The following is a 15,718-nucleotide window of genomic DNA, read 5'->3' as shown; positions in this document are numbered from 1 at the left end:
CAGCTCTACTGTATCTGGCCCAGCCGTGGCACAGGTGGTCGCCAGAGGGGGATGCAACCTGTTTTTATTTATCTGAAGAACAGTTTTCCCACTCTTAAAAGTTAGGCTTGTAGGCATGATTACTTAAATAATTTGCAAATAAGACGACTTTGCAGCAGTTCTGAGGATGAGACTGTGGTGCTAATATGAACATTCACAGCTCTCAAGGGCGTCGTGAGAATTATGCGCCTATTAGAAAGGGATTAATTTGTGCCCCAGGAATTTAAGATGAGAGCCGCACCAGGCAATAACCTTACCTTAGCACATCAAAATCTATTCCCAACAAACCATATAGGCCTGCTACTTCAGTTGGCATCTGGCTTGAAAAACACCCGACCACCCTCTAGGGTAATGAGCAAACTGGCTTGGATCTGAAGGTGACCCCACGGTGCTGATGCTGCGTCTCGAATCAGCGACATTTCAGCGACTCCAGCAGGAATCAGTGGGTTATGACGAGGACCTAAAAATGTTACAGTGAAGATGGGCCAGCCTGCTGGTGGAGGCAGGTGGGAAGGCCCCGATGTCAAATGCGACATCTGCATGGAGCCCCAGAATGGGCTTTGTCTGGTCATGTAGAAACCTTCACATCAACACAGTTTCATTTGTTTCCATCAATTTCTCACAACACGAACGCATACCCCTTCCGACCCTACCCTCTCCCGCCCCCCTCCCGCCTCCTTCCTGACGTATTGACAAAAGGAAGAGCAAAATAAATAAATAAAGACTTAGCCTCTGCTTCAGGGAAGCTGCCTCTCCAGGTTTCCACATTGGCGGTGACCTGGCTGGAGCTGGTAGGCATCAGTTTTCACGGCAGATGGTGGGTGCGGAGCGGTCCGGTGGCTCCCCAGCAGCAGACTGCAGGCTGGACTGTCTCTCTCGGCTGGCCACCCCCGCCTGTCATTGCACCAGCCCCGAGCCGTAGCTGAAGGCGTAGCTGCTGGCCAGCGAGAGGGATGGCTGGTGCTCCTCACCCTGCTCTGAGGCGTAGCTGGGGAACGTCTGTGCCCGGGACACCTTCGCTGAGCCAAGGTTGTGACCTGCATTGCGTGGGGACATGGACACAAAGGATGTAACTGGGATTTAATTCAATTTAACTGAAGCCTTTTGCCGTGGGTGTGGGCTCCAGTGGGCTGACTTCATACTGCTCCATGGTGCTGGGGGAGCAGACATGCCATATCAGGCCTTGCTGGGGCTGCAGAGGAGGGTTTTGCCTGTCTTTGAGGCAGGAGCGAGTAATGGGTAGTCATGGCCCCCAGCCTAACAGTGTTCAAGAAGAGACTGGACAACACCCTCAGACACATGGCGTGAACTGTGGGGTGGTCATATGCACGGACAGGAATTGGACTTCATGATCCTTGTGGGTCCCTTTCAGCCCAGGGCATTCAGCAGAGGCAGAAGATCCCAGACCCAACTCAGGCATAATTTAGGGTAATTTTTTTTTTTTTTTTAATTTTTAATTGCAGAATGACATATCTTTATATTTCCTACTCTATAAATCTCAGGTATATTAGTTAGTTCGAGCTGATAAAGAGCTAACACACTTCTTATTTATCTGAAGCACCGCTTAAGTGCTGGAAGTAATGCCAGCTGTTTTAAAGGGATTTGTCACACAAACCTGACTTCATGTATTGTCTTGAATAGAGTGCCAGTTTGTCAGATAAACACAGAATTATAATTTCAAAATGACTGGAGGTGGGATATGGCCACATGGTAGAACACTGGTTAGGAAGAAGATGTGTGAGATCTTTCCTCAAACAGGCTTGTGAAACTCTTTTAATCGTGGCTTGTTCACTCGCCACCAGCGAGACGAGAAACCATGTGCAAAAAGCCATTAAAAAGCCAATGACCAATCAAGATGACTCCTATGGTCTGGTTCTGTATACCAATCATTTACCTATCTCAAAATTCCCTTTTGAAATTGAGATTTAATAGGTAACAAAAAGTTCCAAAGTGCACACCTTCATGCAGTATATGTTCTCAGTTTTTTTGGAACCTTATATTGAAGCCTGGATTTAAAATGGTTTTAGATAATGTTTTTAAAAATGTCTTTAATACATGTACTAGAAAAAAAAATGCAAATTTTTATTTTTCCTTCAACCACAGAGCTATTAAAGAGCAGCTGTAACAAGGAGTTGAATAGTATTACATCAATCTATGGAAATAATAATAACAAAAAGAACAGAGGACATATTTGGTTCAAATGAAATGAGAAAGCTAATAGAGAATTTGTGAGTTTAGGAAAGAATGTCTCTGTACAATTTGTTTACTTTTGACATACTTTCTTTTAAAAAACAATTAACTATATTATTATATCTAAATAAAATGAATCAAAAAATAACAGTGGTAAAATAATGAAATAGTCCAATGGTTCCAAGTTGGCTTAAGACTTCTAAGCAGCAAATTTACAAAATTTAAGGTTTTGTTCAGTTTTTTTTTTTTTAATTATTTTTTTTAATTTAGTATGCCCATACTGGAAATTCTAAATGGTAATTGATTTTTAAATTTATGTTGCTAGTAAATATTATTTTAATACTCATAGAGCTGATCAGCCTTATGGTCTTAGGTATGCAGCATCTCCACAGTAACGCTTTATGTCATCAATAAGGAATCTAAAGACACAGGAAAAGTTTGGGCAGTAAAGAATTTAAGCTTCACAGTTTTCTAAGGCTCCTGCTTCAATAGTATTTTCTGCATCATATTTGGGTCTTAAAAGGTTAAAAGAAAAGAAAAAGAACAGTTTTTGTGGATTTTGCAGCTCTTTGGTACCACAGCTGTTCTCAAGAATACAAAACTCACTTTTCTCTACAGTTATTCTGAAGTCAGCATAAGAGGAATTTGATGAACACACACTTTGTGACCTGAAGACACCAGTAGACTTGGGGGAGTGTTTTCCTGCGGCTTACATATGATTTTTTTTTTTTTTTTCTGTTCTAGGACAGGACCTTGGAAAGATATTATTAAGCCTACATCATCCTTTATTTAAATTTACTTTCAGAATCATAGAATGCAACGGAGCTGTAGTCCAAAGCAATTAGGTATGAATGATTCATCAAGATAATTTAATGTAACCTGGCAAATTACACCAAAATTAGATTTTTCCTGATCTTAATTATGTTGGAAGCAGAGGCAGTATACACAGCAATCTTATTTCATGACATGGTGCTTACTTATAACAATTCTTTAGAGAAAAACCCAGTGGTTTCCTAGTAACAGCACTGATTGATGTATGTATAAGTAGATCGATCACAACTTCTAAGAGAAAACTTGCAGTACTCAGCTAAATGAAAAGAAAAAAAAAAAACAAACAAAAAAAAGACAAAAGAGATCCAGGGATAACCTTTAAAAACTCCCTTCTTGAGATGTTTCTCTCTGTTTCGGATTCAGAATTCAAATTCTTAACCAGAAGGCAGGTGCCAAACCTTTTTCTTTTTTAAAAGAAAAAAAAGGTTATGCTTTTCTTTTCCAAGACAAGGATTCAAGGGACTCACTTATCTGATACTCTTTGGTTAGAGCACTCAGCTATGATGTAGAAGTCCTGTGTTAAAATCCCCCTTTGCCTGTGGGTAAGGTTCGACATTACACTTTCTGTAATGGAAAAGTCAGCTGAAAATGTTCCCTTTCTCCTCTCTGCCCGCACTGTTGTTCACTGTCCCTCAGTTGTGCCATTGTGATTGAAAGGCTGCTTTGCAGACTGAAGCACTTTGGTCGTCCGGTTTGCCAGAGCCCTATAAATTGTTGTACTGGCAGAGCCGAGGAGCAGGAACAAGCAGCCAAGGGTAGGACAGGACAGGGTTTTTCTCAGACTGGCTTTGGTGCCAGATTGTCTGTTTGGGGAATCGTGACCTGTGAGCAACATGCAACCAAGTGCAAGGTGGCTGTTACCACCACCAGACTACTCGCTTCTCTGAAGCAGGATCACTTTTGAAACCCTGTGACTAAGCTTGTCCAATACAAGTGCATATTTTTGCAGTATAATGATTAAAAATTAATAGAACCAGAGACTCCCATGTTTCAGCTTCCGTTGTAGGCCTTTCAAGTACCTCATATTAGATAGCCATTAGGTAAAATAAAGAAGCAGACTTTTGCAGCTGCACAGAAAGCTTTCATCTGGGATTTAACCTCTGAAGAGATGACTTTACAAACAAAATGATGTTCTTCTAACGCAGTTTTACTTTTCTAGGTAATAATAATAAACTTGATTTTTGAAAATAAAATTTGGCATTTCCATTTCCAAGATTATGAGCACAAAATTGAAGTCATTAAATTAAAGCCAATTGGATGTCTTTATTAGTATTATATTTTGTACTTGGGAGTGCTCTGAGACTTCATGAAGACAAGAGCTCTTTGATTGCTATAGATGCTTCTATAAACATTATAGAAAAACATGGTTGTTCAAAAGAAGTTTCTATGAATCAGTCAGTGCAAGCTAAATCCAAATAAAGTGAATCACTTGTTGCATTGTAAAGCAATTTTTTTCTGTTGAGAAACATTCACTGGAAAATTCTGTTGTTCACAATAAACAGAGCAGTCTGGAAACTGGTGAAACAGAGACAATGAGGTTTTCTCCACAAAGGATGGTGCAAGGAGGTGGAAAAACCCAATTAGCTAACAGATGTTCCAGGAACAAGATGTTAGTAAGAAGGAGTGAGTTGTACGTTGTTAACTCACACAAATCTCATCGGACATTAAATGCAGTCCTTCAGGCAGAAAAGTTCATGAAACTAGTACCAGCCTTTAATCTATATTTATGTCCTCTAAGGACTTTCTCAACAACAGTGAAAGCTCCTGTTTATAGCAGGGGAGGCCTGCAGATTGTACTGAGGGTATGGTTTTGATGGGGAAACATGTCTCAAGATGCTTCAACCTCTCATATTCTTTCTTTGCAGTATTTCTTTTAAAACACAGGACAGAACGGGAAAGGCACTGTAGCTATGCACTGAAAGCCCACTAGGGAAAATGAAAAACTTCCTGCAAGAAAATAAATTATAATGACTGCTTATTTCAGATGGAAGCTTTTATCCTCTAAGAGCTTTTGTTGCAAAGAAAGAGACTCCACATTTTATTCTGGATAAAGAAAATGTTCCTCAAAAACCCCTACTACAATCTCAAATCAGTTAAGTGGCTATTATTGCATGAAAAATGATACTTTCATTTACAGCAGAAAATAAATGATTGCTGTTATCCTATTTATAAATTGATACTGGTTAAAATTCTGCCAACTCTCTGTATTCAATATACAGTGTCTTCTATTGAGCTGTTGATGACAAAGCAGCTTTTCCTTTTCTGCTGTTAGATGACTGGAATAACTAAAGCAAAGTTTCATAGCAGGACAAACTGCTACAAAGCAAAACATTTATTTTGCAGTAATGATGCAGTTGGATTGGAAGGGCATTAATTGGTACAGCAATTATTATGCTGTCACTCACAAAAAGATGCAATGGAAGGGAGCAGATGGAAATGGAGAAATGGCATAAACTACATTATAGCATATTGATTTCCATATACTTATTGAAAGTAAAACTGTGGGTCTGTTTCAGTTCCAAATAAAGAAATACAAATTTTCCCTTGAATGTAACTACAGTTGGAATTAAAACTCCAGGGAATGCAGCTGTGCTCCAAGTATTTATCTTTCTGAAGGAAAAATGAATTATCAGGAAACATAATTTTGGGCAGATTTTTAATAAAATTATTAAGTTCATTTCTAAGAAATAATTTTGAATAAAAAAATTAAATGTATCCTAAAACATATAGGAAATATATCAAGAGAGTGAATGTAAAAAGTACCCTCCTAACATTTAAAAATATTTCACATTTATTCTCAATTAAGTAGCATTTTTTTTTTTTTTTTTTGGCCAGCATCAAAATTAGTAATTATCTGAGTAAAATATACTTGCTACAGAACCCTGTCACCCTGTCACTTTCCAGACTAGGAAGACTATTATTTATCTTAGAAGTTTTTGGCATTGTGATTTAGTCCTCTAGAAAAGAAGAAATTTACATGTGTATGCAGAAAATATTGCAGGACAGGCAGCTTAAAAACAGTCAATTTACAATATGTCAAATTTTTGAGTCTCAAGGAAAAAGATTTCAGCTTTCCAATTTTGGCACAAGAATGCTGAGGTTATATGAAGAATACATTTACATGTCAATATTTTGAAATAAAGAAAATGCGTGTCCTTAGGACTTTGCAATAGAGATAGTGTTTCAATATCTAAAAATAATGTGAATTGCTTGTAAGCATTATGTACAGGAAAAATGAGTGTTATTTCACCAGTACCCCCACCTAAAATAGCAAATATTTAAAAGCAGTATCTTGAGTCACATAACTAGAACTAGTATATTGACTAAAGGTCAGGTTGGTTTAATTGCAATTGTGTTTCCAGACAGTGGTTTTAAATACTTGCTCTCCTATTGCACTTAGACTGTATATTACCTGCTTAAGCTATCACAAGCTGATGCAGCTCCTGTGGTAGAAATATCAGAACATCAACCACATCTTTCCCAAAGATGAATAGGTTTACCTTGCCCTCTACTTTTAATTGATTATTATTTTCCATTGGGGATTTTTTTCAAGTGATGCGTCTTGTTATCCTCAGTACCAGCTTTCTATGCCTATAAGAACATGCTACCTAACATCTCCACCTAGGAGACGGAAAAGAAGCTACTTGCACACATCTCACATTACCCAATAGTCTTTCCTCTTTCTGCTCCCATTCCTGCAGCCAAAATATGACACTTATTTGGGAAAAGTAATCTATTTTACATGTTTTGTCTCTTTGACTTGTGCTTTTCTATTTGTAATATGTAATTGTATGCCTGCATGCTTGAACTACAGGGAGATTACATAAAATAAATTATCTGAGCAGAATGGCATTTTTGTTTAGTCCTGAACCCTGAGCCAACACATGGATAAAGACAATAAACTTGTACTTAGCTTTCTGATGTTGTCTTCCATATACAGACTGCAGTGGTCCTTACAGAGATTAATTGATTTCATCTTTACAGCTTTTTACACTTGTGCTGATGTTGCAATATGAAACCAGCCTCCTTTCTCCCTCTGTTCTGAGCCCAGCTCCTTAACTATGCCAACATATAATCACATTCTCACTTAACACAAAATTAGGCTAAGGTCCAAATTTGCTTGAAAACAAACATAATTTTCCAGATGAACACTCTCAGAAAGAAGGGTCTCTGAGTTTGATTTCACAGATTCTGCAGAAGTGAAACTTTCTGCAGAGATACTTTAAATATTTAGTTTATCAATTTTAAGGCATTTACCAGGGAACTCTGATCTATGCTAGCTCTGCATTGAGCAAGCAGTTGGGATTAATCAATTCCAGAGCCATATTCTAACTCAAACTATTCTCTGATATGATGCAATACTCTATTTTCAGCCATTTTGCTTTATGAGAGAAAACAAACTACTTTGTTTTAAACCAGTTAAAAAAAACTTTCAGCTGTTCTTCCTGACTGGCACACTCTATTAGGAGAGTTGCAGTTTTCTCTGAATCACTAAATAGTTGATACGATCTGTGTGTGTTAGAGAAGTGACTGTAGTTGAGGATTTTGTTTTGTAACAAAAGATACAGGCTTCACAGCCTTAAAGAAAAGCTTTTGAGAGTAAATGTGTGCAGTTTAATATTGAAATGTGCCAAAATATCAACCAGTTATTTAAGACTCTGAATGCAATCTTAAATTAGTGTCCTATCAAAGCTACCTGGTGAAGGCTGAGTGCTTTGTACCATGTGGCTGGCATCCCCAGACTATTTTGTCCATTCAACCACAGACTCAAGACAAAAACTAAAATAAAGCATTTCCATGTAAGTTGTAAAGTTGGTGATTATTATGTGAATAACAACTTGGTTCCTAAACTTTAAGCATGTCCAAAGTAAAATAAAATTATTTCATTTACCAGAGACATAAACAGAGACTAGGCATTTTTATACAGAATGCAGGTAGTTTCATTTTCCTATTGAAGCTCAAAACTTAATGAGCTTTTTAAACAAAAACTTCATGAAACAGAGACATTCCATTGTGGTAATACCAAAAAAAGAAAAATAAAATGGTTGTAGAGAAGCTGCAAGCAACAATTTCTTTCACTTCAAGGAACATTTACATCAGATAAGAATGCTGACAAATGATGGCAAAATGCAAGAAATAAGAAGAAAAGAATTCTCTAATCCTAAGTGCATATGGGAAAGGCTAAAGTGAGAGGAAGAGAAAACAGCTAAGGAAAGCTCAGTAAGAAAATTATTTTTGCTTTTACAAGTACTTTGCAACGTGGGGACAGAACAAATCAACAAAAGGAAACATCCTGCTTTTGGAATAACTGAAAAACAGGAAGAATGTAAAGCTAGTGAAAGAAAAGAAAAAAAGCTGAAAGATAGACAAAATTGTGTAGGTTCAGTCACTTTGTCTCAAGTAATGATTTTCTGCTGTAGTTAAGAAGGTAAACCCACACATTTTGCTGTCTTCTTTTGCTTTTGATTCCTGTGTAGAGCAGTAAGTCATTATAAACATCAACTATTGATATCTGTTCATAGATTTCAAATATTATTTTCTTTTGCATCCTTGAAAACTAAACCTACCAGAGCAATTTAAAATATGTAGTTACGTATGCAGTGTTATCATCTTGGTTTATGAATTTGTTAGCTCATTGTTTACTTTTCCCTTCCTCAAAATGTTTTAGTTGCATTTTTATTACAGCCAAACTAAATGTGCAGTCAAACACAGATCTTATCAAATACCTTGTTAAAAAAAATCAACATCCAAATCTGTTACTAATTTAGCATGAAGCACCTTACTAAAAAATGCAATGCAAAAATGCAAATTTATACATTGCATATCACTTTGATGGTATGAAATATCTCACTGTTAAATATTTATTGCATTTCAAATCATGTTGACATTTCCCCTTGGATGCACTGTTCCGCAAAACACCATAGAGCCTCATGCAATTGTGGTGGATTTACAGAGGTGAAGTGAAATAGTGAATTTCTAATTTTAGATACTCTAATTAGAGTATCTAAAAGAAAATGAAGGAAAAAATACATTGACAAAAAGTGTATAATGTGGATATAGTATACTGCCTTTGAAAATGGTGTGCTACTGGAGGCTGATCAGTAAGGTTCAATCTTGTTGCTGTTATAATTCTGCTGATCTTTAGTGTGGCCAATATTTCCTGGCCTGGTAGTATTTTCATTATAAACACTTCATTCACAAAGACTTATAACTAGCCTGTAAAGAAATTGCCATAAAATGAAACTCAGCATATGAGGTCTGAAGCCAGAGAACAAATTAGGTCTGACAGGATGGAGGCAATATGCTTTTCACCACATTTTAGTATAAGTAAACTACAGCTTTGATTGGAAAAGAAATAAAAAGAAAAAAATTGGCAGGCGTTATAGTTTGCATTGTTTGACATAGGGAAAAATGGGGACAAAGGTTTTATGGCACCCCAAGTGGATATCTATTCTACAAATATTAATTTTAAAAGACAATTTTATCACAGGAGTATAATGTGAGAACTAAGCACATATAAAATATAAAGCCTAAGACATTCAGGGTGAGTGCGGCGATACAGCTGAGCCTGCCCTTTGGCAGTCCCAGGCAGTTTCTTCACACACCTGAAGTGTCAGAGAAATAGGGAGATAAATCGTAACGAAAATAACCCTTATCAAAAACAAACAAAGCAACCAACAAATAAAAAGGCAAACCAAAATCCAAAACATGTTTTACACCTATTTGGTGTTCAGTGTGGAGTCAGATGTGTTCCACCTCCAGGCTGTTCAAGAAAAAGGTGGGAATGCCCAGCTGTTCAAAATAGTTCTGAGGTCTAATAGGACCACTCATTTTAGCATCAGCAGTGTCTGCGATCACCTCAGCAAATTGTTGCACTGCAGTCTCAGTCCCTTTTGAGCTCTGCCACTTCTCCTCATATCACAAAAGCAGCAAAATTCATCATCTGTTTTGATCACATACTTCTACCCCTGTTACAGAACTCTGAATCATCCCATTGCTGTACTTCCCGATAGGTATTTAAAGTCAAAGTGATGTTCACATTGTAGGCAATGTCCTTCAATGACCGGAAAAATTCCAGGACTCCGGTAAAACGTCTTTCATTTAAGGAACATTGTATTTATGGCATAACACGGGGAATTAGTCTTGCTTATGTGTATCTTGCTGGGAAGGGAAGGAGAAGGGTGATGTGGGAGGTAAAAGTGTAGTTCCCAGTTTAATAAAATGAGTTATTTATACCAAGTAAAGATTTTCCATGATTTCTTTTTCCTGTCACCAATGAACATACTTCAGAAAAGATAATAGATCTCACACTAGTATACACAAGGATGAAACACAGCTTTTAGAAGTTCTACCTTTCAAAAACTGTTCTATTTTTTATCTATGCATTGAAAGCATTTATTAGACCATTTGTTATTCAGATTTAAGCTTTCTATGAAATAGTCCTTGGAAATATTCTTTAGAGGGCCTTAACGTTATTTCAGGCTACAACCAGACAGTAATAGCAGAGGCCATATAAAAGTGAAAATATGGCATTAGCTGATAATTAGCTCTCTGGCAATGATTAAGAAGCTTTCTCAAACACTTGAAGATAGGAAGACACATCTTTCCAGCAGCTGTAAAGAAGAAAGGACTTTTTTTTTTATTTTAAACCAATTTGAAACTATAGGCTTGTCTTAAACTTAATAAGACTTGAGACTGCAGGCATTTTATCTTGACTTTATTTAAAAATGACTTCTCCTTTATACTTGCTCAGAACAACTTAGAAGGATAGACTGAATTAATGAAAAACTGTAACTGCAAATTTAGGATTGCTTTGACACCTTCCCATTAAAATAACAGACAATCTGCTGAATGTTTGTAAATTAAAGATGTTTAATTGGTGCTAAGCAAATGAAAGCATGAGGATAGCTAATTGTAAAGTTAGAAAAGTGTCAGAGAGATATGTTTTCCTCTCATGGTGAAATTATAAAAAAGTGTGTTTAAAAACTCTCCTGCATGCATCTTAGCAGCAAAAGCTCATCTTATACACTTCTGAAAGTAGAAAAGCAGCAGAGAGTTTTGAAAAGGATTATTAAACCAAGTAAGCTTGCACACACAAGAGAGAATCTTTCAGTTTAAATAACAGCATCATTATGTCTATAATGTCTGTTTGTAAAATGAAGTTGTAAAGTTCTACCAGAAAAGTAACTAGTGATGTTCTTCTAGTAAAGAATTTTGTAGGCCACTATTGTATTGCTATTGTAATTTTGGATTTTCAGTTTATTTTATAGAGTGGAAACTTAAGATGAGATTGAAAAGATTGACTAGAACATACTAGTAGTTTTTATATTTCTAAAAATTTAAGTTTTGGATATTTCTCAGTCATTATTCCATCTGCTTCAAGCAGACGTCTTGAATATTTTCTGAAGAATAACAATTTAATGTTTCCTTTAGTTCCACAAGATTTAGTTCACATTTCTCACACTTAGCAGTTTATTCAGGATAACCCAGGCATGATTCACCAAAACAGAAATAAAACTCTTGCCTACCTAAAATAGATAGGTTATCATAGTAGAAAAATTCATCTTCAATAAGAGAATTTGAGATCCATTTGTAAAAATTATGTAACTAGAGCAAGCTTGGAATAAGTATCTTATTGGATCCCATCCAGAGCCAGCCTAATGGACTTGATGATAACTGCTGACATGGTAACAGTGACCATTCTCAGACAGTGGTATTTAACTGAATATCTTCCCATCTCCTTGCTCTGTTCAGTGTCCAGAATTATTTTTTTTCCATTAATAAAGGTTATATTTAAAAGTTTATTTAGTTGTGACTGTTAAACACTCATCTTTAGTCAGCCAAGTCTTCTCTTGAGATAAATTAATATGCATTGATCTGAATTGGAAATCAAATCCTACAATTTTCAGATGAGGAACACACACACTGTACACTAAAAGTACAGAAATGGATTTTCTGATAGTTGATTAAGGTATATACTGAGTTTGAAAAATTCTGTAACTATTAAGAAACTGTATAAACCTAATTTGGGTGGCAGATACATCAGATCTCCTGCACGTTTCCTTGCTTTCTTTTGAGACATTTGGTAGTAGCCATTGTAGGCTGCAGAACAGTTTCTTAGGTGGATGTAGGTCCAGCTGGATGTAGGAACCCAGCAGGAAAGTTCCCAGGTTCCTTCCCAAAGCCTGGCTTCTGTGCAGCCACTGAAGGTGCTGGGAACAAAGGAAAGGTTTCCGTCTGTATTGAGCATAATAGCACTTTTGTTCTTCTGTTCTTTGCAGAGATTACATACATAAAATATGTGGAAATAAGGCAGTTCACAGAGGCTAAACAAATTATTTTCCTCTATAACTTATTCTCTAAAATAAAGAAGTTCATTGATTTTAGATTATAGAACTTTAATTGGAATAAAATAGATGCCTAAAACATTAATGAAGCACTCAGGAAAGTAAATCCATTTTTCATGACTCTATAAATAATTTCTTCTAGCTGTAAAAGCCTTCAATTACCCACTAAGAAATAAAAAACAATGCTGTTATTCACTGAGGGATGCAAGTGATTTTCTTTTCCTTTTTTCTTCTTTTTTTTTTTTTTTTCCCTGAAAGGGAATTCACTGTGATTCAGTGTGAACAAGCTGTCACTTGCATCCAACTTCAGTAAAACTGGAGGAAATGAGCAGAGGTATATCTTGAAAAGGTGTGTCAAACTGTTTGATCTGCTTGTGTCTGGAGACAGGAGGAGTCCCTTTTTCTTTATTGTCTTGGCTGATAGAAGAAACATCTTAAGCCAAAGCACTTAGTTCCTTCCTCCCAAGCAAATAAGCAAATAGATAAATAAATAGAATACCTAAACCAACAGCAATATTAAGACACACTGAAATTGCCACCAACGTGTCTTCTCACTGGAAATTTCATATTAAACCTGTAAATATCCTGTCCTGTGTTATGCCTTTTCTGTTCCTCAGCTCACTGAGACTGCTTTTTTTGCTGGTACTCTTTTTGTGGCTTCTCAAATCACAGAAGCTGTAAGAACAGCACAGTAGCAGTGCCTTCAACAGCTTGCTTTAATCCCAGCTGCTGGGAAGAGAGTTGACAAACCCTAGTGCATTCTGGCAAATCAATTGACCAACCTGCTGAAAGTAGGAAGGGGCAGAGAATTATAATCTCTTAAGTGATGTTCATTCTGCGCTCTCTCACTATCAGTTAAGTGTTACTAAAGCAAGCTAGGAAATGAAAAAAAAAGTGCCCATAGCGCAAGGCAATAACCAGCAATGATATTCACAACATGACATGTACAAAGTAATTATACTTCATACAGATGTTTGGAGAACAGAGTGTCTCACATTAAAGCAAGTCATTTTCCTGATGGTGATTTTTCCATTGGCTTTGACTGGAAAGAGTTGTAATGCAGAAGTTCATTATAAGCATCTGCAGCTGTAGTATACAGATCACAGATGAGGAGGTGAACAAAGATGAAGCTCACACGATGGCTGAATGTCAAAGATATTGGTGTTGGGCAGCAGTTCAGCTAAGAGCAAGATGGATGGCATGGAGCCATCAGCAGTAGAAGGCAAAGTAACATGAAGGACCTACTTCATAATTTCTGAATGAAATCTGGGTAATTTCTTACTTGTGGTTGGGACACCCAGTGCTCCAGGCATTTTCAGCTATTGGCAGCCACACAGCGGCAGGTGAAATTCAGAGCAGCCTTTTGGGTATTGCTGCTGAGCTTACACTAGGACACAAAAGAAACTAAAACCAGCTTTGCCTTCCACCACCTTGGCTTGCTGTTTTTTGTGCTATTTCTACTCTCAGTGCTTATTATACCAGAGTGGTGTAGAATACAGAAGCATACAATGTGAGATGTTATTCTCGAGTTAGGGTGCTACTTCTTCATGAACACTGCACAAATTATTAACTCGCACATAAATTTCTAGGTTTATTAGTACAGCTCTAAAGGGACAGAAATAAACTGCAGAACACAGGTAGCTTTCCAGCAGGATGAAAATGGGAATTTAGAGAGCTGGAAATCAGCTGTGATTTAAAAGGAAGTTAGAGTATAACTTTAGCAGAAATGACTCTGAAGGTACTGTACCTGGTGCAACACGATGACATACTTTTACATTAAGGTAAAATGGTAGCTTGCAAAACTGTGCTATGTAAGGTAATGGCTCCAGGTTGCAAGAGTAAAGCCAAACTAAAATTAAACATATATATCCTCTATTTATGAGCATACTGAGGACAATTTTAAGGGGGGAAAAAAACCCCAAACCCTAACAAAGCAATTTCATAAAATAAAGAAGAAGCCAATGTTTTTTTCTGGTTATTTCCAATTTCTCTCTTTATAGCCTCCTCCTCCCTTGAGAAATAATAATTAAAAAACAGTAATTTTGAGGACTTTCACTCCTCACTTGTTAAACAGAATAAAGCAGTACTGAGCAGTTCTTAGCTGAGTCCTCAAGCTGAGGTGTGAGATGACTCTCATAGAACAAGTATGCTGTTAACAACAAAATCTAAATGATTTATATCACAAGAAGAACTAAAATTTTTATGTTATAGTCCACACCACCCTGATTACTCAGGAGACTGATTCTGCATCATAAAATCATCATATTTACACCCCATAGTTAGAACTTGCAGTTATAACAATTTTCTTTATTTAGTCTTGCAGCTGCAGATATGAGCACTACTAAGGCACAGAGGAGGAAGTATTGTATCTTTCTTGGGATTCTTGTAGATTTTGAATATTTTTAATTTTTACTATTTCATTGTTTTTGTCATAGGATTTATTTCTATGTTGGATTTATTTCATATACTCAGATTCTGTCTCATGTAAAAAAATCCTTTTTCTCTATTATGTGTTCCTCAAGTGCCCATGCATTTAAAAGGGAACTTGATAAAAAAGGATGCTTTATAGAGCATATACTAAATATTATTGAGGGAAATGAAGAGAAATATATGGAAATATAGCAAGCTGTGACACACCGTTAAACATTTTATCACTTGCAGTGTGTCTTGCTGGACTCCTTTGGCTGTTTACCTGTCTTAGAAACTCTAAATAAAACAATTTTTTAAAACTTGTGCTTTATCAGCTGGAATACCATTGCTGCTTAAAAGCTTTTAATATTTTAGCTCCATTCATCACAGTTGCTGTCATGTCACAGCATTTAGGAGAACGTCCCACTGCCATATAAGTTAGCACACCTGCTGAAAACTGTGAATATTAATTAACTGTATTACAATGCAAATCTTTTTCATGCACCAGAAAAGTGTATAATTTGGATATAAAGCATCTGGATAAGAATGACCTGGTCTCACCTGAAAAGTGGAAAATTTTTTCCCCAAAAGATTTAATTTCCTGATAAAACAATAGCGTATCATATTTCATATTCTGTTATACTTTCTGGCTGACTGAGTTTTGCTAAGGAATAACTAGACACACTCCCTATTCTGGTTTAAACATTCTTGATGAGCTGGATTAATTTTTCTTCCACCACCAACACACCACTGAAGTAGAGTGTGTTTTTTTGCATGCCCTGGGGTCCCTCTGATCTCCATCACTCTTCCAGATATCAGCTGCAGCCCGGCAGTTCCACAATCTTCAAGAGGATTCCTCTGAAATGCCACAGAAATCACTTCCGCGTTGTAAAAGCAAAGGC

At 36.7% G+C, this 15,718-nt stretch overlaps 1 protein-coding gene across 1 annotated transcript in view; it reads right to left on the bottom strand.

The window, feature by feature from the left end:
- Positions 1-936: 936 nt before the first annotated feature.
- DOK6 (docking protein 6) overlaps positions 937-15,718 on the bottom strand; it is a gene marked incomplete at both ends in the record, with an annotated part of 245,622 nt that continues 230,840 nt past the window's right edge. Inside the window, one exon of the mRNA XM_082045765.1 lies at positions 937-1,076. Within this exon, the coding sequence (XP_081901891.1) occupies positions 937-1,076 (140 nt within the window). The remainder of the gene's footprint in view (positions 1,077-15,718) is intronic.

The sequence above is a fragment of the Streptopelia decaocto genome (assembly GCF_964273445.1).
Source record: "Streptopelia decaocto genome assembly, chromosome: 2".
Taxonomy (NCBI): domain Eukaryota; kingdom Metazoa; phylum Chordata; class Aves; order Columbiformes; family Columbidae; genus Streptopelia; species Streptopelia decaocto.
Note: the sequence above shows the minus strand (reverse complement) of the source record. Positions and strands in the feature narration are given on the sequence as shown.